Genomic DNA, 27,525 nt, shown 5'->3' with positions numbered 1-27,525 from the left:
GAAGAGGCGGTGTGGAGGAAGAAGAGGAAGAAGGAGAAGCAACAATAGGGGAGATGGGCGTGGGAGGAGAGGAAGCTGCTGTCAAGGGAGGAGTGGGGGGCGCGGAAGGCTGTGGTGAAGGAGAAGTGGGCGGTGCAGAAGGCTGCTGTGGAGGCATGGAAGACTGATGCGGTGGTGGTTGTTGCTCCGGGACAATAGAGGTAGGAGCTAGACAAGGGAGGAGAGGAGATGAAGAACGAACAGAGGAAGGTTGGATTGTGGATGATGTTTGTGTGGCAGCGTAGGGAAAGGTATATTCGTCAAAGATGACGTGACGGGAAATAATGACACGGCCGGATGAGGGATCAAAGCAGCGAGAGCCCTTATGATCATCAGAGAGACCAAGATAAATGCAGGGTAAAGAGCGAGGTTCTAGTTTATGAGAAGTGGTAGAAGTGATGCTGGGAAAACAGAGACAACCAAAAACGCGAAGGGAAAGATAGTCGGGATGGGAAAGAAAGAGGGATTGAAAGGGAGTGTAGAGAGGACATGTTTTGGTTGGTCTAATATTGAGAAGAAGTGTGGCAGTGCGTAATGCTTCAACCCAAAAACGGGGAGGAAGAGAAGCTTGAATAAGCAAGGTGCGAAGAATATCATTGATGGAACGAAGAGAGCGTTCTGCTTTGCCATTTTGAGGAGATGTATAGGGACAAGAAAAACGAAGAAGTATGCCGTGAGAAAGAAAGAAAGTGCGATTGCGAGTATTATCAAATTCTCGTCCATTGTCACATTGAATAAAGCGTATTGGAAGACCAAAGTGGGTTAGAACATATTGACGAAAATTGAGAAAAATTTGGTGTACATCGGACTTGGCTCGGAGAGGAAAGGTCCAAACATAATGGGAATAATCATCAAGAATTACAAGATAGTATTTGTAACCAGAAACACTAGGAATTGGAGAGGTCCATAGATCACAATGGAGCAATTCAAAAGGAAAAGTACTAATAGTAGAGGATGTACCAAAAGGTAGTCTAACATGTTTGCCACATTGACAGGCATTACAAAGAGAGGAATCATGAGGGACACTAGAACTAGGGATACAAAATTCCTGTAACAATGATGATAGTGTAGCTTTATTAGGATGACCAAGACGACGATGCCATAGATGAACTGATGCAAGCATGGCGCGAGGAGTGGAAGTGGGGGCGCCATGAAGAGGATAAAGATCGCCGGTGCTATTGTACCGAGCTAGAACCTCCCCCGTTGTCAGATCCTTCACAGATAAACCAAAGGGGTCAAAGGCCACAATAACTTGATTATCGATGGTAAACTGACGAACGGAGATAAGATTAGTAATTAAGGATGGGACTACAAGAATATTGCGTAAAAGAAAATTGTTAGAAGAATAGGGGATGTAAGAATCACCGGTGCAAGAGACAGGAATAGTAGAACCATCACCGATGGTAATGGAAGAAAAAGAAGAAGGGAAACAAGCTGACAAAAAATTCATAGTTGAAGACATATGCGTAGATGCACCAGAATCGAAAATCCAATCCGTACCTTCGTTGTTGAGGGTGAAATTGTTCATGGCGGCGATGAAAGCAGCCTGATCCCAGCTCGGCGATGTGGTCGTAGGAGAGGGAGCAGGCATGTTCATTGGTGCATGCTACCCGTATGCGTACGATGACGGAGCCAAAGGAGCACCGGGCACATAGGGAACCAAGGCGTAGCCGGGCGGAAGCACGGGGGCGCCGGGCGTGGTGGGTGTAGTAGTGGCGGTGTAGACGTGAGCCGGTGGTCGGGGTCCGAGGTGACCAGGGGAGCCGGTGGCAGGACGATGGCCCGGGCTCCAGGCGCCCGTGTATGCTGGAGGAGCGCCGTAAGGAGACGGAGCAGACCAAGGCATGGGCCACGCCTGAACCAGCCCGGTCCAGGGATCTTGCTGCTGGTGCCATGCCGTTGGAGTAGATGCCGGTGTAGACGATGATGATGATGACGCCGAGGAGCTGGCGGAGCGAGGCTGGGGCGGCCGGTAGACGGGATTCTTGCCGCGGTAGTTAGGGCTCGGGCGCCAGCCTGGAGGCGGCTGGACAGGGGCCGACGACGAAGTGGATGGAGCTGGCGCCGAAGACTTGGTGGTGGCGTGAAACACTTGTGGACGAGTGGCCTTGCGAGCTTGATTCTGAGCCTCGAGCTGAAGGAGAGAGCGGACCTCGCCGAAGGACGGGTAGGGCCGCAACATGGGGATGAAGGCCACCTGTTTCTCGAACTGCTCACCAAGACCGACGAGAAGAGCGTTTATAAGAACGCGGTCGTCGACGTGATCACCAAGTTGCCGGAGTTCATCACCGATCGACTTGATCCGCTGGCAGAAGACGGTGACCGGGGAGTCTCCTTGGGTGATGGTGCGGAGCTCGGTGTGGAGAGCGTTGATGCGGGCGTCGGAGTTGTCTTGAAACAACTGTTGAAGGGCGGCCCAAAGATCGGCTGCAGTGGCATCGTCGTTGGAGACAAGATTGAAAAGCTCGGTGGAGATCCGAGTATAAATCCATTGGATGATCGTGAGATCGTCCTTCACCCAACGAGGATTGGCAGGCTGCGGCACAGAGGATGGATGAATATGGTGGCGTAGACCGCAGCGACCAAGGTGGATGTGGAAGAGATGGCGCCAATGGTAGTAATTGTGGGCAGCCAGGTCAAGCGAGATGGGTATGAACGGCGCAACATCGGCAATTGTATCTGCTAGAGAGATTGGTGGTGGCGGAAGGGCATATTGGTGGTGGGTAAGGGAACTAGGGTTGAAGGATACCATGAATATGTATTAGGGCCTCAAAGGGCTGTTTATATAAGATACAAAACTTGGGGGTCAAGGATAGTAGAGATAGATTACAATTTGAACTACCAAATATACAAACCGAATATATATTCTAATAGTTGGTTTCGGAGGAGCCGTTGTTGATGCCGAACATGGTCGTGACAAACGGCGGCGATTGGAGTATGCCCGAGTGTGTGTGTGCGTGTGTGTGGTTGGTTTCGGAGGAGCCGTTGTTGATGCCGAACATGGTCGTGACAAACGGCGGCGATCGGAGTATGCTCCTCCGAAACCAACCACATTGAGTGCGATGTTCTGGGTCGTGGAGGCCGGAAGCTTGTGCATAGAGGAGGATGGATGGATGGGCATGCAAAGCTGCTTGCATGCGTGTATGGGTAGGTATTTTAATTTTACTGGCAGCTTAGCATAGAGATGAAGTAATGGATAAACTTCAGCGGACGGAACTTTCAGCTTGTATTGAGATAGATTCATTAATAACGGTGAACATGTTGAAGGACAAGGACATTGACAGGTCAATCTATGCGTCTTTGGTGGCAGAGATTAATGTCACCGCCTCCGCCAAGTGGGGCACGCGGGTGCGCTGCCGCTAGGGAAACACGGCGGCCGGAACTCCTGTAGCAACGACGACCTGGCGATCCGCCGTTGAAGTTGGTCTCATACGTCTTTTTTTAGAGACGCTGGTCTGTTCGCAGGTACGTTAGCTGATTTAGAGTACAAGATCGAAACGATTTTGAGACTGCTTGGTCTGTGTCCAGACCGATCCAATCTAGTTCAATAATTGCTAAAATCCAAACCAGACCAGATTACATTACGGCTCCAGACCATTTAAACCAATCCAAAACGACTCACTAGGAAAACCAAACTAAAACTTAAGTTTGAGCCCAAATTATTCCCAGGCTTAGGTGCGGAGCTCAAGCTTCCACCCCTATCCATCCACGACTGACTGAGGGTGATGCGGATGACGGGCTCCTTGTCACACTCCGTCACGAGAACATCCTATGCAATGTGGTTGGCTTCCGAGGAGGTGCCGTTGCCGGAGTGAAACATGGTTGCGACGGTCAAGAGTGAGCTAGGGCGTGTATCATTTCCTTTCTTCCCGTGCCATCAAATCAAATCAAACACCCTGTGATCCGGAAAAAGAAAATCATCTTGTACAGAACGTGTACCATATCCCTCTGTCCTGACGAGCCAAAAGTTGTCCGTGCTGCACGGTAGATGAAGATAAGCGTGGGCAAACAGAATAGCACAGCAGCAGCCCATAGAGGAGCAGGAGCAGGATGGATGGATGGATCATGGGCATGCAAAGCTGCTTGCATGCATGCATGACATTTTACTGCCAGAATAGAGATGAAGTCTCAATAAGTAAATGGTTATTACGGCTTGGAACAATGAGATACGGATGCCAACTCCTTCGCACTTGTCAACAGCCTCCATCGATCGATCGAAAATTTCATTTTTTTTCCCTTAACTCTTTTTTTTTAAGCATCAGTCCAGACACAAGCGCTCATATACACGCGCATACACTCACCCCTATGAACGCACACACGCACACCCTACCCCTATGAGCACCTCCGAGAGACTGAGCCGACATATCATCTTGAGATTTATGAAGTCACCGTAGGCGCCTCGTCGTCGACGGGAACGTCTCCTCCCACTGAAAGCGTATCGCCGAAAATCCTGAAATAAATCCAGGAATAATGCGAGCACCAGGATTTGAACCCTGGTGGGTTGGGGATACCCTTAACTCTTGCAGAGTCTAGATTTGGTCCCTCAACTCTGAAATCGGACAACTTGCACCCCAAACTATTAAAACCGGACAAGGTTTGTCCCTGGACACGGTTTTGACCGGTTTTCGTGCTGACTTTTGCCGGTTTTGATCATGTTTACACTCAAATTCGCATACTTTCTTCAAATACATTTATTTTATTCAGGCATGCATACCATTTTCAAGTTCAAGTGCTTTTTAAAAAAATCCATGTACTTTTTGTAAAAGTTCATGAATTCAAAAAAGTACACGGATTTGAAAAAAGTACGCGGATTTGAGAAAAATACGCGAACTAGAAAAAAGTATGCAAATTTGGAAAATTATGTGAATTGAAAAAGTACGTGGATTTGAAAATAGTGCGGATTTAAAAAATGTATGTGAATTTGAAATTTTTATGGAAGCGTGAAAAAGTACAAAGATTTGGAAAAACTACATGAATTTCAAAAGATTTATAGATTTGAAAGATATACATGTATTTAAGTCAGCACCTGTCAAAACCGGGGTGAGCCAGCACCAAAACCGAGATAAGGGATGAATCTTGTCTTTCAAAGCCGAGGGACCAAATCTAGACTCCGTCAAAAGCTGAGGGACGAAAAGTATACTTTTCTCTCTTTTTTAAGCCAATTTCTTTGGTGATGAAGGGGTTCGAAAATGCAGATGTTTTCTTTGTTTTCAAATTCTTGGACAGACAAGTCAAACGAATGCCATTTTCGGGAACAGCCAACCGTTTATACGTAGTTTGTAGCACGAGTAATGCTAGATGTACGTAAACTAGCATTAGTGTGACCGCATTGAACTGAACTGAAAACATAAGTCTGCATAATGGACTAGCTATGGATCATCATAGATGAAGTAAACTGACTCATAAGGAGAGCCCGGCTTGAACTGAACTTGGATCAACAATGCAAGGGATTCCATCCCCTTGGGTCGCTTGTCGACAACCTCAATTGTTCAGCACTAGCAAAATAAAAATCATTTTTTAAAGATAATATCTTTGGTGACAAAAGACAATTCCAAAAAAGCAAGCTCTTTTTTAGTTTTGAAATTCTTGGACAGTTACGTGAAACAGGTGTCCATTTTTGGTAAAATTTCATGTTTTGACCCTTTTCTGAAATCTATTCGAGATCTGACCCTAGATTGAAAAAAATTCGAGATCTGACCCTTTTGCTACTGCCAGAGTCCATTGCGGTAGGGTCTAACAGCCTACCGCCAGGGACTTTGGCAGTTGAAAACATCACTACTGCCAAACGGGCTGGCGGTAGCCTGCACAACCCTACCGCCAAGGTGCTTGGCGGTAGGCACGAGCACACACTGTGTTCAATACTTAGGAGGTTTTTGGCGGTAGGGCATGCAACCCTACCGCCAAGGTCCTTGGCGGTAGGCTGTAATACCCTACCTCCATGGTCCCTGGCGGTAGCAAGAGGGTCAAATCTCGAAAAAAATCAAACTAGGGTCAGATCTCAAATAGGTTTGGAAAAAGGGTCAAAGCACGAAATTTAGCCTCCATTTTGGGAAAACAAGTGTCCATTTTTGGGAAGAGCCAACGGGTGGTCCGCAGAAACAAAACAAGGAAAACACAAAACTGAACTAGTTTGTTGGCATAGTACAGTGCCACATTCTACATTCTAGGACAGCAAGCACACTGTGCCTGACAGATTCTTCCGTTCCGAGATAGATAAGAGCATTTACAGCCGCGGTCACCTAATTTGACCTCCTATACGCCCGTGAATGCGTCCAAGTGCGTCCGCTGAAGGTGATCGGGTGGACCTCATTTCTTCTGTTCCACAACCGCATCCTTCATTTGTCTTACCTCAAATCCATACAAAACCGTGCAAACGGTGTTTCTACGTACTTGAGCATAGAACATAGCAATCCGGCATAGATAACATAGTCCGATAGTTCGATACAAAGAATGTAGGTCGAGTTCATCACTTACAATACTAAAAATTAACTAAAACCGACAGGGGAGGGGATTTCACCACTTCCTCCATGCCGGACGCTTTCCCTTGGGGTCTCGGCGGCTGGACTCGGCATAGGCGTTAGCTGCTCTGGGCGCGTCGTCGACACTGTCTGAAGCGGAGGACGAGGACGATGAGATGATGATACCCGCCATGCGACGGGCTTCATGGTACTGCTCCTCCTGGAGCCGTGCGGCTCTCTCCATCACTGTCGCCCGCTGCCTCGCCAACCGCTTCGACTCCTCCAGTTACACGCGAAGCGCCTTAGCTTCTTTGTGACGATGACGGCGGGCGTTCGTCCCCGTGGACGTGAACGAGCGGTGGATGGCGGCGCGGAGGTCCTTGTCGTCGTAGCTGACAGGGGAAAGTGGCCGTGGCACGGATCTGCTCGATCCTCCCTTGTATTCGTGGATGTTAGCCAACTCCTCCGCCCGCTTCTTTGCGAGCCGATACGCGCGGCCCACAGTCTCCGACTGCGGTTCCGCCGGCAACAGCACCCAGTGGCGCCCTAGAGGGGCAGGTGCGGGCAGTGCTGGGTGCCGCCAGGCAGGGGCCGAAAGGGAGCGCGACGGACGAGCGCGGGGCGACGCAAAGCTACTGCTCCCCACGCGGCCACCCACGCGGCCAGTTACCGACGCCCCGGAAGAGGAGCTTCCGCTCCGATCTAGCAGCGACCAGCGGAGGGCAATGTCGGGCGCTAGCTCCTCCTCGTCGGGCGTCGACGAGCCATCAGAATCCCCGACGGCCTTGAGCCACTACGGTTGGTCGGATTCACTGTCAGACATGCTGGGCAGGGTAAGACGAAGTGGATTTGGGGGAGAAGTGGAGAGGTTAAGTAAGTACGGACTGGGTTTAACTAGGTGATGTGGCGCTGCCAATATATAATGTTACTCACGGGACTGTGTATTTTCGGTTCAAAGAGAATGACCAGAGGCAAGCTAGCACCTTGAAATGCAAGGCTAAATTAGCTACACATGCAAGTGGGCCTAGCCAAATATTAACCAGAAGCTACCAACCTAGAGAATTACGTGAAGGGTTGTTTGGTTTTGTTAGGAACAAGTCTTGTTGCTTTCCGTGGACATCCATCTACCTTTTATTCAAACGGCAAGTGACCAAGATCAGGTTTTGGTTTATCTTTTTACCACGAAAGGAAATAAAAGGCAGGTCCAGAGATTTTCTACCATGAAGATTTTTGTGCTTGAAGGAAACTGGATGGGCCCCACCAAGAGAGACCAACGTGAATAGAGTCCAGATTTTATATAGCAACTTCTATGGCGGGTCTCTATTTGTCGTTTGTTTGTTTAATTCAAGTCAGTTTTTTTCAGTCGTGTTAGGTACGTGTGCAAGTCATGTAAGGCTATAAATAGCCAGGTATAGCCGATGTAAAAATGAGGTTATTTTCTTCGGTTTAGACAACATGTGTATCGACTATTAAACGGCCCTCTTTGGGTGTCGTTGTTATCTATTTTGTGTGAATTTTCTACGTGAAAGTTGCACTTGGTTTGAGGTCCGTCATCATCGACGGGTTGCGCGCTGATTACGTCTACTATGGCGGGAGGTTCCTCGTGTGCCGGGGGATTGTCTGTTGGTCGTCGTCACCCTACTTCAGGTTACGCGTACTGCTCGTGTAATTGGGGGTATTTTTTATCGGTGGATCTGGAGGAGTTCGTTGCATCGTAAAAGATCGGGACAAATTATCGGCACGCCTGAGGTCGTGCTCACATCACTAGGGTTTGCTCGTCGGTTGTTATATATTTGTCGGAGCTGGAGTGGGGTCATTGTGAGCCAGGCCGGCGTGTCGAGTGTGCCCGAGCGCTCCATATCCGCTTCATATTTAAGCTGGATATGAGGGGTGTCGGTCAGACCGGACTTTAAGGTCCCTCTGAGTTAATTTTTTATGTTCGGTCAGCGATTGAGTTGGTCGCCCGGACGTTTGAAGAGAGTGTGGGGCGCTGTCTGAGCAGACACGTAGCTTGCTAGCTAGGAAGATAACCGGGCACGCTGCTGTGCTGACTATGTACTGCATGCAGAAGAAAACATGATTTGCAAACTGGGGATGCACGCTAGCTAGCTAGCTAGGATCCCAACAAAAATATGGCATCACGCAACATGATTATTACTCCTTTCATTTCAAAATAGATGAAACAACTTTGTACTAACTTTAATATAAAATTATGTTATTTATTTTGGAACGGAGGGAGTAAAACACATAGACATAGATAAGAACAAGATGTAGTTCAGCATTGATTACCCCTAGCGGATGAAGCTACGATCAGATAAACTCGGCAATCATCCCATGGATTGCCACCGGCCGTCCAGGAATGAATTGAACACACGTATAGAGTAGCACGGCAGCAGATTACTCTGACGAAACTGAACTGAAAACCATAAGTCTGCATAGTAATTGGTAAACTAAGTGACTGAAAGGAGGAGCATCAGCATGGCTTAATTCCATATCAGCAGGCGAAGTAGTGGCTGGCTAATCTGTTGACGGATCAGGTGAAGTAGTGGGCTGGCTAATCTGCAGTGAGATGAACATGATGCATAATCGGAAATGTCAGATTGATATGCTAGGGAGGAGGAAGGAACACAAGACAGAGGATTGGACTTTGAACCTCAACTCCGAGGTAGGCGGCACCGTCGGTAACCTCGGCGAGGCGGGCGAGCTCGTTGGGGTCAAGGAAGCGGGAGAGGACGGCGACGACGAGGTCGATGTGCTTGATGGCGAGGGTCGCCATCCTGATTGCGCGGCACAGGTAGTCCAGCGCCTTGTCGACGTCTGCGTGAAGGGGCTTGCTGCCGGTTTTGGCGGTGGCGGAGGCGGTTGAAAGGCCGACCTTAGCGAAGCCCTCGGTGGCGGCGGCGACCGGATCGTCGTCCCTGTCGGGGCTGCTGTCAGGCTTGCCTCGGACGGGGGCTCGGCCGCCGACGAGGCACTCGACGCAGCGCGGGAGGTGGTGCTCCCCGAGCATCATGACCGCCGAGATGGCGGATTCGACGCGGGCGATGGCCTGGGCCTGGGTGGTGGGGCGGGCCGGGAGGCGCTGCGCGAGCAGAGCGTCGTAGAGCTGCTCGCCGGGCATCAGCGCGAAAGCGATGTTGATGGTGGAGACGGCGCGGTTCTCGACGGCGATCTTGAGGCAGACCGAGAGCATCTTGGCGCCGGCATCCAGGCCAAAGTAGTAGACCTTGAAGACGTCCGACGCGATCTCCCCGAGCTTGGCGTCGGCGTCGGCCTGGTGGCGCCGCAGGCGGCGGTGGAGCTCCAGGAGGCGGTCGTGCTGCGTCCGCACGTTCTTGGCGGCCATCATGGCCTGCATGAGGACCAACTCCAGGTTCTCCTTGCTCAGCTCTCTCGCCATGGCCGCCGCTCCTCTCTCTCGCTGTAAGGAAGGAAGGAGAGCAGAGAAAGGTTGGATTTTTCAGAGGAGGCGAGCGAGACAGGTGAAAAGAAAACGGAGGGGGACACGTGTCGTGTGGCTATTGAAGAGAAATCCTGCTGCTGGCTGGCTCTGCAGGATGGGCCCACCAGAGCGGCCTCTCACTTTGACTCATTTTGACCGAGGTCATGCTCATCCAAAGGGGGTAGCCTGCTCCCTCCGCTACCACTACAAAGACAATCACCATCACTCTTGAAGTAAATTTTCCAAATTTGAAAATGCTGGTAGATAAATACTCCTATCATAAAATTGGTTACACGCAATGTAGATTACTTGTGAACTATGGGTTTTGTGCCTTTTTGACGATTCTTCTGACACATGCACATTGAGTGATGGTGGTTCACAAAACTCGGTTTGCTAGATGGATTTCATTGAGTGGTGGTAGTTCAAAAACGTCAGTTTGCTTGATCGATTTTCATTGAGTGATGGTGGTTCAGTTATCCGACATTAGGATATCTTATTAGTAGCTCAGACCCATTACAAGTGAACAAGATAGTCTCTCGCAATACCAAATGAAAATATGGCATGCCAACATATGAACCTGCTTATGTAGAATGCTTTACGAATTTCAGACATAATCCTTTCTTAGCATGCCTGCTTAAGTAAAAGGAGCTAGTATCCGTGTAAAGATATGCGATTTGATTCATCTAAAAACACATTAGGGAACGTAAACAAAAGACATATATTTGCAAACTTTGGATCTTAAACTAAATATTAAAAAAAACTACTCACGCAGGAATCACTAGTGACCTTGTCTTTTTATCTACAAGAACTTCCATAGATTTGTATCGAGCAAGTAGGGACAAGATTACACATACAAAAATAACTAAAATAGGCAGAAAATTACCAAACATGCTGGAGAAGGGGCAACTAGCACAGTATCCCTCATGCATTGTCCCATATAACCAACTAGCATTTACTTCCCCGGTCTCACAATATAAGACGTTTTTGCAAGCTAACATAACTTGCAAAAATGTCATATATTGTGGGACGGAGGAAGTAGGATCCAGTCGATAAGTTTCTTGGTGACTATCGATCATCTCTTCATCATTTCAGAAGAAAAAAAATCGACCAGAAGAGAATCACTGTTATGCCTTTCGGGCGAATATTCACAAACCGGGCATCATGGACATATCATGATGCAAGATTGCTAGCAATCCTAGAATTGGAGCAAATGACATGACAGAACATGATCAAACATAGCGTGCCCAAAATCGCAAATTTGACATCCATTGTACGCAACAATTCGATTCAATCCGGTTGTCCCACTAGCTAGGCCACTAATAAGATGCAGCTAGATCGACATTACACTAGATAGCAGGAGCCGTTTAGAGATTAAGTAAACGCAGATACTAGCAGCAGCTAGCAAATTACTAATCTGACGGAAATGAATTTAAATCATAAGTCTGCATAACAAACTAGTTAAACTCGCCGTTGACGATTAATAATGCATGGGATAATTAACCGGCATGTAGGATGTGCATGCGGTTCATGAGGTGCTTGCTGACCACAAATCGAGCATCACAGCTAGAACAAAATACAAACTGGGGAATGCATGATTAAAAACATAGTGGCATGTCCAAAATCCCAAATTTGACGTTCGATTCGATTGTCTCACAGTCACAGATAATATATATGCAGAGCCATACTACACTACTACATTACCCCTGACTGATGAAGCTAAACACAGATAGTAGCATAGCAGCAGATTAATCTGACGGACCAAACTGAACTGAAACCATAAGTCTTCTGAATAATAAAGTACAGTAGCTAGAGATCATCATAGGTAACAGAAAAGACTGATTGGTAGGAGGAGCATGGCTTGGATCAACAATTCAAGGGTTCCCAATCCCACCACCTTGAATCGCTTGTCAACAGCCTGGATCGATCGGGTGAAGTAGTGAGCTGCCTAATCTGTTGATGGATATGGCCCGTCCTGCAGCAAGATGAATTGGACACTCAGATTGATCATTGATGGATGAATTGGACAGCAGAGGAAGGTTTGTTGGGCTTTGGACAGACCTCTGAGATGTACGTGACCTTGTCGGTGAACTCGGCGAGGCTGGCGAGCTCCTTGGGGTCGAGGAAGCGGGAGAGCACGGCGACGGCGAGGTCCACGTGCTTCACGGCGAGGCTCAGGATGGTGCACCCGCGGTCCAGGAAGTCGAGCGCCTTGTCCAGGTCGATGGCCGTCTTGGGCTTGCCGTCCGGCGAGGCGGTGTCGCGCTTGCCGCCGGGGTGCGAGGGGCGGGAGCCGACGAGGTGCTCGATGCAGCGCGGGATGTGGTACTCCTCGGGCAGCTTGACGGCGAAGAGCGCGGCCTCGACGCGGGCCAAGGCCTCGGGCTGGGTGGTGGGGCGGGCCGGGAGGCGCTGCGCGAGCAGCGCGTCGTGGAGCTGCTCGTCGGGCATGACGGCGAAGGAGGGGTTCATGGCGAAGCGGCCCCCGTTCTTGACGGCCAGCTCGAGGCAGGTGCTCAGCATGCGGGCGCCGGCCTCCATGCCGATGTAGTAGACCTTGAAGAGGTCCGTGGCGAGCTCCCGGAGCTTGGCGTCGTCGGCGTTCGCGGGGGCGGCGGCGGGGGTGGCGGCCCGCAGGCGCTGCAGGCGGCGCTGGAGCTGCAGCAGGCGGTCGCGCTGCGGGCGCAGGTTCTTGGCGGCCATCATGGCCTGCATGAGGACGCTCCCTACCTCCTCCTTGCTCACCTCTCCCGCCATGGCCGCCGCCTCCTGATCTCTCTCTCGGATCGCAGTTGTGGGATGGGAGGAAGGACAGGAGAAAAGTTTGGAGCTTTGATTTTTGAACAATGGCGGAGGGAATGGAGGAGGGAATCGGGATGGGGCAACGGACGCGAATCCTTCTGGCTTTGCAGGCGATGAGGCTCTGCCAGGTGGGCCCACTCGAACGGCCTCTTTGACTCCTTTTGGCTGCCGTCACCAAGGGTCGCCTGCTACCTCAGCTACCGCTACAGGACAATTACCATCACTGTAGGTGATTTTTGAAATTTCAAAACCCTGAGAAAAAAATTCTTACTGGCAACACAGTGGATTTTTTTGTAAATTTGTATCATAGGAACACGGGGATTTGCATCGACTAGCATCTACTAGGTGCAAAGGGAAGACCGTCGAGTTGGGCAGCACAGCGAGAATCGAGCGACCATGGCCAACATTGCCGTCCTAGATGTCCGAGTAGCAGGCGGCTCGTTGGCGCTCTTGGAGGAGGTTGCGTTGCCACCGTAAGTTCCTGCGGGCCAGCATGGCCTGCATGCATGTGCACGCTCCCTACCTTCTCCTTGCTCACCTCTCCTGCCATGCTTGCCGCTCCGCTTGTTGACTTCAAGAATTGAGGGGAGAGGAGAGGTTGGAGCTTTGAAGAAAGGTGAGCTGGGGAGTGAAGGACATTTACAAATCGAAAGTGTTGTTTTGGTCCCAAGCTCATATACATTTTCAAACCGAAACTGTTGTTTTGATCCCGAGCTCATATACATTTTCAAACCGAAAGTGTTGTTTTGATCCCGAACTCATATACGTTTCCAAACCGAAAGTGTTGTTTTGATCCTGAACTCATATACGTTTCCAAACCGAAGTGTTGTTTTGATCCCGAACTCATATACATTTCCAAACCGAAAGTGTTGTTTTGATCCCGAACTCATATACATTTCCAAACTGGAAGTGTTGTTTTGATCCCGAGCTCATATACATTTCCAAACAGAAATGTTTTTTTGATCCGTCCATGCTTCTCCGCCGCCGCCGGAGGAGGCCGGCGAGCGAAGCTCACCCGACGGACGGCGAGCTCTCCTTCTCTCTCCGCGAGGGGATCTCTAGCCAAGACACGACGACGACCCTGGGAGCCCGGTGTGGAGGCGGAGTTTGTATGATTGGGCGGCGGCTGAGCCACCACGACAGGGGGGGGGGGAGCGTGAGGCCGTCCATGACGACTAGCAGCAATGGATCTAGAGTTACCCACCCCACATCCATTCTCCTCCGTCATCACGCGACGCCTGGGGCGACGACCCTAAGCTTGGTGGTGGTTATCTCCTTCGTCGGAGGTGGTCGGCCTAAACAATGGGTGATCGGATCTCGAGATCCGTCATTTAGTCCCGGCTGCGAGCCGGGGAGACATATTTGTCGGTGAAAACCGAGCCGGCGGCGGGCGATGGCGGTGTTCTGCACCGTTATCTTGATGAAGGCATCATCGTGTAACTAGTGTCGACCCACTCGTACTGCTCTGAGGCAAACCCTAGGATCTGGCCTTCCAGATCGGATGATAGCGGCACTGCGGTGTCGTTTCTCTCTTGGGAGCATCCTTTGTGGAGTTGCGCTGGATGACAGAGGCACGAGGTGGAGCGGCTTCGTCTTGGACGGAGCTTCGGTAGAGATGTCAAGTCATGTCTCGCCAACAGGTGCTATGCTGTGTCATGCCTGGCCGGCAGGTGTTACGCACGACATATCCTCCAGAGACTTCAGGCTGCATCGGCTGGTGGTACTTGGTGGCATGGTGCTGCAGTGTGCCGGCGGCGACCGCGACGTGCTCAGCAGTTTGCGCGCAGGGAAGTGGTGTCGTTGGGTGCCGTGGTGTCATTGACGGGTGGCGGACTTGCACGGATGATGTGTGATTAAAAACATTTCCAAACCAAAAGTGTTGTTTTGATCCGGTGAATACTCAAGAAATGATCCGGTGGAGAAACTTTGAAAACTATGAAAACATTAGTTAATATTTGGCACAAAAATAATCAAAATTGAGGTCCGTGCGGAACTCACTGCACAAAGGGTGCTCACCACCGGGATCTCTATCGTGTGGCGCGCCAATGCGCCCGATCCTTGGAAGCCGACGTTGTCCCGAGATCCGACCGCTTCCATCTCACGGAGCCGGTCCTTCACGGGATCCCCGTCCCTCTGAACGGGCTTGAGCAGGTCCAGTTGGCTTTACGGGCCAGGCTCGTCGCTTCCGGCAGCCCCACTCGTGCCGAGTCGGTGGTTGCGCCGATCACCCCAACGGAGCCAGTTGTCCGGGAATGCGGGGCATCACTCTAAGACTATGCATTGGCCATGCCCTTAGGACTAAAGTGCGGTAAAAAGAAAAGCCTGTGATATCGAATCAGCATTCCACGAGCGCCAGGACTGAAGTGAGTTTCTCACAGAAGTACAAAGGACAAACTGTAATTAACTCTGAATCTCTGATAATCTGAACCACCTTTATTTTTTTAACTACAAACTGACTGAAGTGTGGCACATGTAGGAAGCATACTGTTATTGATGCATCCTCCCAAACAACCTGACCAGCAAATGTATCATGCAGTTCATCATGAGTTTCTCGGTGACTATGGGTCGATCATTACAATTCACAGCCATACCAGATAACCGGTAACGCGATGCAGAGCAAGATTACTGTCCTATGATCGAAGCAAATTCCATCCCATAAAACAATTGAGCACATTGTATGTATAGTAGCATGCCCAAATTCCCAATTTTGACAGATAAGAGGCAGATATGACATTACACCACATCACCCCCTACCTGTAAGTGATGATGAAACTAATTAAGAAAGCTACGCTTCTTCTCAACACAGATATAGTAGCAGTTGAATAATCTGACCGAACTGGATTGATACCAAACATATCTAAAAAGGAAAGTGATGGGTTCAAATTTGGTCTTCGAGCGAAGCTTAAGCTCGAACACATCAATTTTCGAACTCAACCACCTCATATCTATACTGCAAAAAAGGACAAAACAAAGTTGAGTTTTTTGGCCATCCCTACCATGTCCTAGACCTCCTCTGATGACGTCTTACCGTGGTGAACGACGAGAGGCATCCATGGCAAAAAATGGGCACTATTAGGTCATGCAGTTGTGATGTGCTTGCGAAGGTGGGCAAGAGTGGAGGCTTGGATCGTTGATGGAGGGAGCCCTAGGAAGCTAGCAGACAACATCGAGAAGGGACTATCTATCATGGAGACCATGGATCACAGATAGTAGAAAGGAACAAGCACTTTTCTGGAGAAAAGAAGAAGGCTTAGAAAAGAATTTTGCTGGAAATGTGGGTTGATGGGAATATACGAAGAAAGACGGGTGGATCCAGCGTGCATCAAGTTGTGAGAAATACATTTTTTACTATTTTTGCGTGAACGGGCACATGTAAATTTGTCTAGGTGACGATGGTTTATATAATTTATATAAATAGGTTAACAAGGTAATAAAATAAAATTAACATGTGGGTCAACTGTGGTTATTTAGGTTATGCATTAAGATATTCCCTAGTACAAAATTTAAAGCATGGCCTAAACTGGTGAAAAACCATCCACCATGTTCGACAAAAAAAAAAGCTCGCAAATTAGAGTTTCTAAATGTTTCACCTGAAACAAACTCTCAAACTAGCTAGCAGAAACTTCAATATGTTCGCCAAAATCTCTAGGAGAGTCACGACCCGTTCCAAGCATCGATCACCTGGAGAGAACTGAACCAGAAGAAGAGGATTGCCAGTTCAGGCATCCATCACAAGGAGCGGTTGATGAGACCACGCACGACGACCAAGCCCAGGACGAGCAGGTGATCCATTTCCGGCGCCACCGTGAGCGTCAGCACGTCCTCCCCCAGCACCACCCCCGCCGACGTCTGCTTCCGCGCCACCTCCGCCACGACCGAGCCATCCACGCCGCGGACTCTGTACTCGGGCTTGCGCGCGCCGGAGCACCCGTCCATCCTGTAGCACGTCCTTGCGCCACCGTGCATCGCCACGACGGCCCCGCCCTTCTTAGCACGACGCACGCTGAACCACGGCGTCGCCTCCTCCTCCTCGCTGCCGTCGTGGGTGCAGCGGCAGACCTCCCACCTCCTGAACGTCCAGAAGCCCTTGCGTCTGATCCTAATGAGTGCGTTCCCTTGACGGTCCATGAAGAGGGCCTCGTGGCCGCCCCTGCAGCCGTAGTTGTCGACGCGGAAGGCGACGGCGCCGTCGGGGCCGTACACCGCGCAGCCGTTGCCGTTGAACACCAGCGACTTCATCCACACCGTGTACGCCTGCCTGCCCTGTTGAACTCCGGAGGAAGAAGTGGAGCAGGGAGAGGAATGAAGGGGCTGGATCTTGGCCATGGTCGAGAATGATTGCTCTGCTCCGCTGCTGTTGCGACGAAGTAGATGGGATGATTGGGATGGTAAGCGTCAATGGCTGGTTCCACCTATGTATACTCGCACCTCGTTCGTTATCACGTGGTCCGTCTGAATTAGTCTATCGGCGCTGTACACATCACGCGTTAGTATAGAATAGTTCTGCACCCGAGTTGTTTGCACTGGGTACCTGCCAGCCAGCATTCAGTTAGCGCCACGTTTGCATGGTGCCTGTACGTGGAGCATTTTGCATGACATGTCGTTTGTTTGGACTTGGTTTTTAGTATGACATGGCAATCTGGGGCATAGTGGTTAATGAAATTTGCAAGTGCATCAGAGGGGGAAAAAATGGAAGCAAATTAATCTGAAGCAGCACAATGAGAACAAACTCTAGCAGATGCGCCATGTCACCCGGATCACCGTAATAACAACTCATATGGTGTTTGCAGCCCAAAGAATGGTCTAACCGGCCTTAACATCCATAGCATAATTTTGTCGGCCGATCCAAATAGTGGGTCACAACCTTCAGATTTAGAGGCTGGAGGCACCGACATGAAGCGAGCTGCAAACCCAATCGCTTGCGCACGAGGAAAGTTTCTGCGAGTTATTGGACCAATCACAATGCCGATGATGGGAACATCTTACTGATTATTTGTTCTATTTGGTGAGCATATAATATATCTATAAAGCGGGTACGTGTACGCACAGCGACCCAACGATATAAGTACTCTTTGTTGCATTGCACCTAATTAAGTTGCTAGCTAAAAAAGGCTATCTAGGTTTAGCTAAAGGGCGATCTAATCCCCGTACTTGTTTACACTGTCGTTTTCTTGATGTCACTCCATAAACGCCATGCCATGATTTTTTTTTTTTGCTAAACAGATAGTTATCCACACATGGCTGTTGACAGAGTACCAAAAAATGAAGCTCCATTCATATGTTTCCATCATCTACCTAGATTAGTGCACGGATGAGCTTGTTTCCTGCAATGTAGTGGCAGTTTGTGGTGATGACCTAATATAAACGGATACAGATGCACTATATGGTTAGAGCTTTTTTATGGTACCCTATACTGCTAAGGGGGGACGGAGCAGTATAAAATCATCAACCGTTGATTTTGTGAGGGTAATTTAGTCAGTTTCAGCCCATCAGCGATCGGTCTGTTCGTTGTACTTGGAAAAAGAAAAATCGCGGGCACAGGGCCGTCGGTCGTCGCCCTGCTCGCCGCCGACTGCGCCATCAACGAACTCGCCGTCGTATCGCTGTATCCGCGAGTGCTCCAGCCACCACCCTCCGCCCGCGCGCGTCGACCTCGCTGCTTCGAGTCGCTGCATATCCAGCCGCATCTCCCGCCGGGGCACACATTGCCCGCACACCGTCACACACACGGCTTCGTCCTCGTCAGTACAGGCTACTCCCCGTAGACAAAAAGTGTAATGGCTCGGACAACTGTACCATCCTGCTGGAGTGCCTGACCATTAGCATGGCCGAGGAAAGGGACGCGACTCCCTGAAGAAGACGACATGCATCAGCGCCCGCGCGACAGAGGAAGGGGTGGATGCGAGACCTGGGCTCCGACGGGCGCATGCCGGCGTGCGTGCAACCATGCGGGAAATGGAAGAGGAAGGGCTGACTTCGTCGGGACTCGGGAGGCAGGACGATTTCTCTACCTCCCTAAATTACCCTCACAGAATGTGTGCTGCTGCAGGCCGAGCGCACAGTGCCACTGAATACTGCTGGGGATGGTGCTAGTCCAATTGAGCGGTATAGATGGATGACCACCGTTGGATTTCGAGAATAGAGGGTCCATATTGATTACCGGGTACTGTAAAAGAGCTCATATGGTTAATGCTGAAGTGAGAACTCAGATACATCTATTTCAGCGACAACTAATATGAGAGAAAGTGAGTATATTGTAATGGGCCAAGTGATTAGCTTATCTCCCATATCAGAAGAGCTAGGAACACAAGATGGCATGCGTACCACGAACTCGGGAGCCTTCTGCGGATTATTTTTAGCATAAACAATTTTTTTGGGGACGGGAGACTTCTGAAATCATTTAGTGGTGACAATTAATCATTTTGGTAGAGATCACAAGATGCATGCATACGTAACTACTACTGTACCGGAGTACTTTATACGAGACAAATGGAATCTTCAGAAGTGAAGCTTGCTGACCATATCAGTTGCACTTTTTCTGCAAGATGTGAGAATAATAGAAATGAAAGTGACACCTCAACGAATGGACCAGACTAATACAAGTCTACAACGGTAGTGACAACCATAGAGCACATGTTTATCATCAAAGACTCCGTGCTTGACATACGGTTGAATGGTTAGGGAGGGTGGTTGTACCCTCAACGCACGAGGTATCAAACTATCTGTCTCATAAAGGAAACTATGCATTCCGTGTTAGGTGATATTTTCATTAACCAGCAAATAAATTGTATTCTAACCGTTTCCGGTGAAGCCATGATCAACCTTGGAACTTCATCCCTATTGAAAGTTTGAAACAGTTTAGCAAATTTAAAATAGAGATATTCTTTAGATAGCAGCCACTGGTGGAAATTCCAAGGAAAGTATGCTTAATCATACAGGGTCGTGTTGGCTCATGAGTTAATTGGTGAGATAAGAATATATTTGACTGGGTTGAATGGAAACTGACATATAAGTAGGTAAAAATATTAGAAATAATACAAATGTGACTTGTGCCCCTTTCCCAACGCAAAATGTGGATTCTCCCCACGTGTGTGCGACTTTTTCTCTTGATAAAAGTCCAGAAGTTGTATATCAATCAGCACAAACCCTTACAGAAATTAAAAAAAAATACGAATCACGATAGCAGATTTAAAAAACAGAGGTCCTTCTAGCACCCACCAGTGGAAATTCCAAGGAAAGTATGGTTTACCACACACACTTTTTCTTGAGCCAATTGGTCAAATAAGAATGTATTTGACCGGGTTGAAGCTGTCATATAAGTAGGTAACAAACATTAAATGGATATATGATGTTTGTGCCACCTTTTATGTAAGTTGTTCTGGGAGGTGATTTAGGAATTGAACGATCCTATTCTCCAGTTCAAATTAAAGCATGACCAAAATCATTGATCTTGCTAATGATAAAGTTCAGGAAAATGTACTCGCTAAGAGAACATTTGTAGTTGTTTTATATGAAAGGTGCCTGAAGCTTCCTACTTTAAATGAATAACGCTCGAGAAGTGGATAGACCAACATAACATAGTCTTATAGAACAAACAAAAATTACAAAGATACATAAGTACCAAATACTAAAACAAGGCCTCGACATCCAGCACACAAACATAGGAATGGGTTCTAGATAAACGTTGCTAGTGATGATCATGGGATCTGACTTTCTCTGTTGATTCAGTGCACATTCCTATGGCCTTCATCTTCCATAGGGACTCCCACAATTAAAGAAAATAGAGATTTTAATATAGTCAGTTGGATGATTTGGGATGCCCCCTCAATAGCAAATTTGTTGCGACAATTACACAACTTCAAGGCTAGCATCACAAATGCCCTTCAAGCTACGCGTCCGAGATGACCTCTAAGATTCTTGAGGATATCAATCACCTCATTAGAAGAGGTTGGGTCCCAAGTGCAACCAAAGCATTCGCAAATACATCTCCAAATGATCCGGTCAGTGCATATGAAGATAATGTGATTGGTGTTCTCAGGTTCAAGCATAACACACATATGCCACCACCTAGGCCATGATGTTTCAGTGGGTTGATGGCCAAGGCCGGGACAGTCCCGTACCATTTTCCACAAGAAGACACACACTTTCAGTGGCAACATTGTAGACCAAAGGCACTTAGCAAGGCAAACACTTATACATAGATTTAAGAGAGTAGTGGCCTTACGCTTCCAACTCCCATGAGGTTGTATCGGTGTTGTCATTAAGGGTAACTCAAACAAGAGCAAATCCCAATTTCCTAGCACTCAGTTAATTGAGGTTGCACTTAAACTTGATGTGAGGCTAGGACAAAGAGGTGAGGGTATTTGTCATGAAGGGGCGTTGTACTAAGCCATTTGGTGAACTAGAAAAAAGTGTCTTATCCGTTGCCCGCCACAAATTTAGTATCTAAACTAATTTAAGATCGTCACCCACAACCCCGTGGGATTCCGAGAAAGCTTCAAACACCATTTCATGAGAAGTAATATATTCATCTTCTTGCAAGTGAACAGCGCAAGTCCATCCAACCATCTGGTATTTCCTTTTCATGGCATCCCGTCCTCAAAAGAATCTGGCTCTGACTTGTTAAATTGTTGTTGCGTTCCATCCAAACAGAAAACATCTGTAATTATGTTACCACATGTATACGTCTACAAGAATTTCTTCGAACAACCCTTGATAAAGGGTGAAAAACCATCCACCAAAAAGAGTTTTCATGTCCTCAGTTTGGCTAAAAATGTTCCCAAAATGGTTTCTAAATGTTCGTGTGAAACAAACTCTTGGCTACTCTAAAGTCTAAATTAGCTGTACAAAAGTCGAAATTTTTGACCAGGAGAACCGGATAACGAACACCCTGTGCATGCATCTATCACATGGATCCGTTCATGAGACCACGCACGACGACCAAGCCCAAGGCGAGCAGGTGGCCCACCTCCGGCCCCACCGTCAGCCTCAGCACGTCCTCTCCGAGCACCACACCCGCCGCCGTCTGCTTCCGCGCCACCTCGGCCACGACCGTGCCATCCACGTCGCAGATTCTGTACTCCGGCTTGCGTGAGCATCCGTCCATCGTGTAGCACGTCCCCGCGCCGTCGTGCATCGCGGCTGCGGCCCCGCCCTTCTCGGCCCGGCGCACGCTGAACCAAGGAGTCGCCTCGTCCCCCTCGCCTCCGTCGTGGGCACACCTGCAGACCTCCCACCTCCTGAACATGCCGAAGCCTTTGCGCCTGATCCTGATGAGGGCATTGCCGGCGCGGTCCATGAAGAGGACCTCGCGGCCGCCCCTGCAGCCGTAGTTGTCGACGCGGAAGGCGACGGCGCCGTCTGGGCCGTACACCGCGCAGCCGTTGCCATTGAACACCAGCGACTTCATCCAGAGCGTGTACGCCTGTCTGCCCTGCTGGTGATCACCGGAGGAAGAGATGGAGCAGGGAGAGGAAGGAAGGGGCTGGATCTTGGTCATCGACGAGAGATGGAAGAAGAAGATAGCTCTGCTCTGCTGCTGCTGTTGCGATGATTGGGATGGTGGCTGCAGTGGTTGGTTTCATCTATTTATAGATGCTTGAACTACTTTACTAATGGCAGTGTGTGCGTCACGCGTAAGGATATAATAGTGCCGCACACCAAAGTTGTTTATGCTCCATCTAGTAGTACTAATGTACTGCTCCTAGTCAGCATCCGATTAGCATCACGTTTTGCTAGTGCTTCTACGGTAGCAGTTCCAATTTGTTTTGCACAACATCGATCCAATGCGTGCGGTTGAAACCTGGAACTAATTAAACCGTGATATAATGCAATGCAGAACATATGTGTACACTTGCATTTTAAAATGATGATCGTTCTATTTGGAACACTTGTCCGAAAATAGATTGTTCTGACAACGTACGCTCAAGGAAGGATAAGAACCTGCGCCAACTCTTTCAACAATTCCGCGGTCTTCCGCACCCCCCCCCTCCCGGCCCTCGCGTCGCCCCCCCTGGGCGACTCGGGTTCCGCGGCCGCCGCCACCCCTCTCCACTCCCTTCATCCCCTCGCTGCTACTGGAGACGGCCGCCGGGAAGCCTGCGCGGGCGCCGGTGAAGGTGGCGGCGGGGATCTTGGCGCTCCATCCCCTCTCGGAGGCCTGCGGTTCCTTGGGCGGCGGCCCGAACCAGAGAGGCGGCGTCGTCGGGCGGTGGGCGGCGTTCGCAGGGGTGCTGGCCAGCGTGCCTGGCCGCGCGGGCAGCCTGTGGTTGGTGGAATCCGGCCGCGGCGCGAAGTTTCTTCGTCAGATCTGGAGGTTCGAAATCCCTCTCCCTGCTACCTCTCTCTCGCCGTCGGCGGTGGTTAGTGATTTGCTCTTTGGCCCTGGCGTTGGTGCGTGTTGGTGGCCAGCTAGGGGACCGGGGGAAACCTTGGCCGGTCCGGCGGCGGCAACGCCCAAGGGCGCTGCTTTCCTCCATGGGGCGCAGCCGAGGTCCCCTGCTTCCATCCCGACCCATCCTGCCCGGGTGAAAACCCACTACTAGGGAAAACCTTATACACAGAACTTTAGCAGTAGCGCGGGTCAAAAAACATGCTGGTGCTAAGTAGCAGTAGCGCGCGTGTGCAAACCGCGCTGCAGATAAAGTTTTAGCAGTAGCGCGTCTTGTTCTAAACACGTTACTACTAAAACTCCCACGGCTTAGCCGATAGGCTACACATAGTAGTAGCGACCTATATCGAACCGCGCTACCGCTACTTTTTTTGTAGCAGCGCATTTTAATCTAAACTCGCGACTGCTAAAGGATATAAAATTAAATGGAAAGCAAATAGAAAGGTAATTGAAAATGAAAGAAATAGAATAAGATGAAAGGAAAAAAAATAAAATGTGAAGAAAACTAAATGAAAAAGGCAAAAAAAGAGAAAGGAGTAGCAGTAGCGTGTATCCCAGAACGCGCTGTAGCTAACGTAGCAGTAGCGCGCTTTCTGGAACGTGCTACTGCTACTTCTGACTTAACTACGGGGTTCGTCCTTCCCCACGGCCACTTCCCCCAAATCCAGCTCTCCACTCTCGCCGCCGCTGTCGCCCGTCGGCCGCCGCGCGCTCTCCGCACACCCTCTACGCCGCCCCCGACCCCAGATTCAACGCCGCCCCCGCCCCCGACCTCAACGCCTCCCCCGACCCCGACCTCGACGCCGCCATCCGCCGCGCGCCCGAGCCCCGACCCTCGACCTCGATGCCGCCTGCCCCTCCCTCGTCGCAGGCACCCGAGGTGAGCACGCCTGCTCCTCCCTCTCCCCTACCTCTGCCTAGGGTTTCTTTATATTTTAGTTGCATCAAATTAGTTAGGGTTCATGTAAGGATGGAAACGAATCGGATGCGGATGCGGCTCAAATTTGTTAGGGTTCATGTAAGGGTGGAAACGAATCAAATTTCTAAGATAAATCATAAAACGAGTAAAATTTGACCACTTATTTCACTTTATAGTTGGATAATTGGAATATCCGCTACCACTTTCCACCCCTAGCTTCATCAAATTAGATGGTAATTAGGGCAGTAGTTCCTAGGTACTAATTAGTTAGTAAGAACTAGGTACTAATTAGGTACTAGTTTATTTTTATTTATACTAAGTTTATTTTTAATAAGAACTAGTTGAATTAATAGAACTAGTTAGTAAGAACTTGTTGCTATTTTTTAGTTAAAGCAATTTTTCCCGCGTCGACGTGGACGATGCCTATCCCGCATCCTCGTCGTCGAGTCGGCGGAGGACGACACCTGCTTGACCAGATGGGCCATGTCCGGGACTGGGCTCCGCCAGGGTGGTACTGGGAGGCGCTACCTACCGGGGGCGTAGGTTGGTGAGGAGCCAGCCTGTCATTGACCCGAACCTTCTTTGGTGGCGGTCGCGTGGGCCAGTGACGGTCCAGAGGCTTGAGGACCCCGCGGAGGTGGTGCGTCACCGTGTCAGTGAGGAGGACGCGCACGTCCGTCGCTACTTGTTTGCGTTGGAGCACAGGTTCTCCAATACCTGGCAGGTTCTCCAGGGATCTCACTGGAGATATTATCCCGTGATGGTTCCTTCTCTGTGGGTGTCCACCGCCCGCGCCGATACCTGTCGTGTGCTAGGGTTTTAGTTGTATTAGTGATGTTATATGTATGACACTATTCGGGATGTATTAGTGATAATATTCGACGATGTACAGACGCATGAGATGACTTACTTTTGCTTATTGAATGCATGCTAATTTGAGTCCTATAAGATATTTTGAAATGTATATCTTGTGTTGCTCAAATAGGATATGTGCTTGCCCAAGTGGCCGGTCATGTTTGCAGGTTACACCTCCGAGTGGCCTATGTTTTGCCGGAGTGTTGATTCGTTTCCATTCCGGCAAATTTCAGGCGCTCGATATTGTGACGCCCCCGATTCAGATCGTACACTAATCATACACGCAAACGTGTACGATCAAGATCAGGGACTCACGGGAAGATATCACAACACAACTCTACAAATAAAATAAGTCATACAAGCATCATATTACAAGCCAGGGGCCTCGAGGGCTCGAATACAAGAGCTCGATCATAGACGAGTCAGCGGAAGCAACAATATCTGAGTACAGACATAAGTTAAACAAGTTTGCCTTAAGAAGGCTAGAACAAACTGGGATACATATCGAAAGAGGCGCAGGCCTCCTGCCTGGGATCCTCCTAACTACTCCTGGTCGTCGTCAGCGGGCAGCACGTAGTAGTAGGCACCTCCGGTGTAGTAGGAGTCGTCGTCGATGGTGGCGTCTGGATCCTGGGCTCCAACATCTGGTTGCGACAACCAGGTAGAAGGGATAGGGGGAAAAGAGGGAGAAAGCAACCGTGAGTACTCATCCAAAGTACTCGCAAGCAAGGAGCTACACTACATATGCATGGGTAAATGTGTAAAGGGCCATATCGGTGGACTGAACTGCAGAAAGCCAGAATAAGAGGGGGATAGCTAATCCTGTCGAAGACTACGCTTCTGGCCACCTCCATCTTGCAACATGTAGAAGAGAGTAGACTGAAGTCCTCCAAGTATCATCACGTAGCATAATCCTAACCGATGATCCTCCCCTCGTCGCCCTGTGAGAGAGCGATCACCGGTTGTATCTGGCACTTGGAAGGGTGTGTTTTATTAAGTATCCGGTTCTAGTTGTCATAAGGTCAAGGTACAACTCCAAGTCGTCCTGTTACCGAAGATCACGGCTATTCGAATAGATTAACTTCCCTGCAGGGGTGCACCACATAACCCAACACGCTCGATCCCATTTGGCCGGACACACTTTCCTGGGTCATGCCCGGCCTCGGAAGATCAACACGTCGCAGCCCTACCTAGGCACAACAGAGAGGTCAGCACGCCGGTCTAAATCCTATGGCGCAGGGGTCTGGGCCCATCGCCCATTGCACACCTGCACGTTGCGTACGCGGCCGGAAGCAGAACTAGCCCCCTTAATACAAGAGCAGGCTTACGGTCCAATCTGGCGCGCGCCACTCAGTCGCTGACGTCACGAAGGCTTCGGCTGATACCATGACGTTGAGTGCCCATAACTGTCCCCGCGTATATGGTTAGTGCATATAGGCCAGTAGCCAGACTCAGATCAAATACCAAGATCTCGTTAAACGTGTTAAGTATCCACGAACACCGACCAGGGCCAGGCCCACCTCTCTCCTAGGTGGTCTCAACATGCCCTGTCGCTCCGCCTCAAAGTAACAGTCGGGGGCCGTCGGGAACCCAGGCCCACCTCTACCGGGGTGGAGCCACCTGCCCTTCAGCCCCCAACTCCGAACAGTACCACAGGTAATGTAACTGTGTAAAGTATATAGAATATGCCCGTGATCACCTCCCGAAGTGATCACGGCCCAGTAGCATAGCATGGCAGACGGACAAGAGTGTAGGGCCACTGATGGAACACTAGCATCCTATACTAAGTAGTAGGATAGCAGGTAATGGTAACAACAGTAGTAGCAAGGATAGGCTATGCATCAGGATAGGAATAACGGAAAGCAGTAACATGCTACACTACTCTAATGCAAGCAATATAGAGAAGAGTAGGCGATATCTGGTGATCAAAGGGGGGGCTTGCCTGGTTGCTCTGGCAAGAGAGAGGGGTCGTCAACACCGTAGTCGTACTGGGTAGCAGCGGCGTCGGTCTCGGTGTCTAGCGAGAGAAGAGGGGGAAGAAACAATAAATATAATGCAAACAATTGCATGACGATGCATGACATGACAAAGCGTGATGCTAGGTGTGCCCTAACACGGTACGAGGTGGTACCGGTTAAGGGGGGAAACATCCGGGAAATTATCCCCGGTGTTCCGCGTTTTCGGACAAACGAACCGGAGGGGGAAAGTTGCGTGTTTGCTATGCTAGGGATGCGTGGCGGACGAACGGGCTGCGTATCCGGATTCGTCTCATCGTCCTGAGCAACTTTCATGTACAAAGTTTTTCCATCCGAGTTATGGGTTAAAAGATATGATTTTTAAAAGAATTTATTAATTTCTAGAATTTAATTAATTACTTAATTTAATTCGAAATTGGATTTATGACATCAGCATGATGTCATGCTGACGTCAGCAGTCAACAGGGGTTGACTGGGTCAAACTGACGTGTGGGCCCCACTGGTCATTGACTTAGTTAACTAAACAAGATTAGTTAATTTAATTTAAGTGATTAGGTTAATTAATTAGGCTTAATTAGATTAATTAACAAGATTAATTAAGTAAACTAATTATCTTAATTAATTAATCATATTATTATTATTTATTT

The 27,525-nt window shown here is 49.4% G+C and overlaps 3 protein-coding genes across 3 annotated transcripts; all 3 read right to left on the bottom strand.

Annotated features, from left to right (window-relative positions):
* Positions 1–8,699: 8,699 nt before the first annotated feature.
* LOC125549083 lies at positions 8,700–9,953 on the bottom strand. Its single transcript, XM_048712571.1, has 2 exons — positions 9,151–9,953; positions 8,700–9,056 (listed from the first exon to the last, which is right to left on the bottom strand). The coding sequence occupies exons 1-2, from the start codon at positions 9,895–9,897 to the stop codon at positions 9,015–9,017; spliced, it is 789 nt and encodes a 262-aa protein (XP_048568528.1). The 5' UTR covers positions 9,898–9,953; the 3' UTR covers positions 8,700–9,014.
* A 1,582-nt stretch (positions 9,954–11,535) lies between these two features.
* Positions 11,536–12,805, bottom strand: LOC125549082. Its single transcript, XM_048712570.1, has 2 exons — positions 11,998–12,805; positions 11,536–11,911 (listed from the first exon to the last, which is right to left on the bottom strand). The coding sequence occupies exons 1-2, from the start codon at positions 12,691–12,693 to the stop codon at positions 11,885–11,887; spliced, it is 723 nt and encodes a 240-aa protein (XP_048568527.1). The 5' UTR covers positions 12,694–12,805; the 3' UTR covers positions 11,536–11,884.
* An 8,571-nt stretch (positions 12,806–21,376) lies between these two features.
* LOC125549080 (protein LURP-one-related 11-like) lies at positions 21,377–22,281 on the bottom strand. Its single transcript, XM_048712569.1, has one exon. The coding sequence runs from the start codon at positions 22,235–22,237 to the stop codon at positions 21,644–21,646; it is 594 nt and encodes a 197-aa protein (XP_048568526.1). The 5' UTR covers positions 22,238–22,281; the 3' UTR covers positions 21,377–21,643.
* Positions 22,282–27,525: the final 5,244 nt, after the last annotated feature.

The sequence above is a fragment of the Triticum urartu genome, chromosome 3 (genome assembly GCF_003073215.2).
Source record: "Triticum urartu cultivar G1812 chromosome 3, Tu2.1, whole genome shotgun sequence".
Taxonomy (NCBI): domain Eukaryota; kingdom Viridiplantae; phylum Streptophyta; class Magnoliopsida; order Poales; family Poaceae; genus Triticum; species Triticum urartu.
This window is presented reverse-complemented; position numbering and strand designations above follow the sequence as displayed.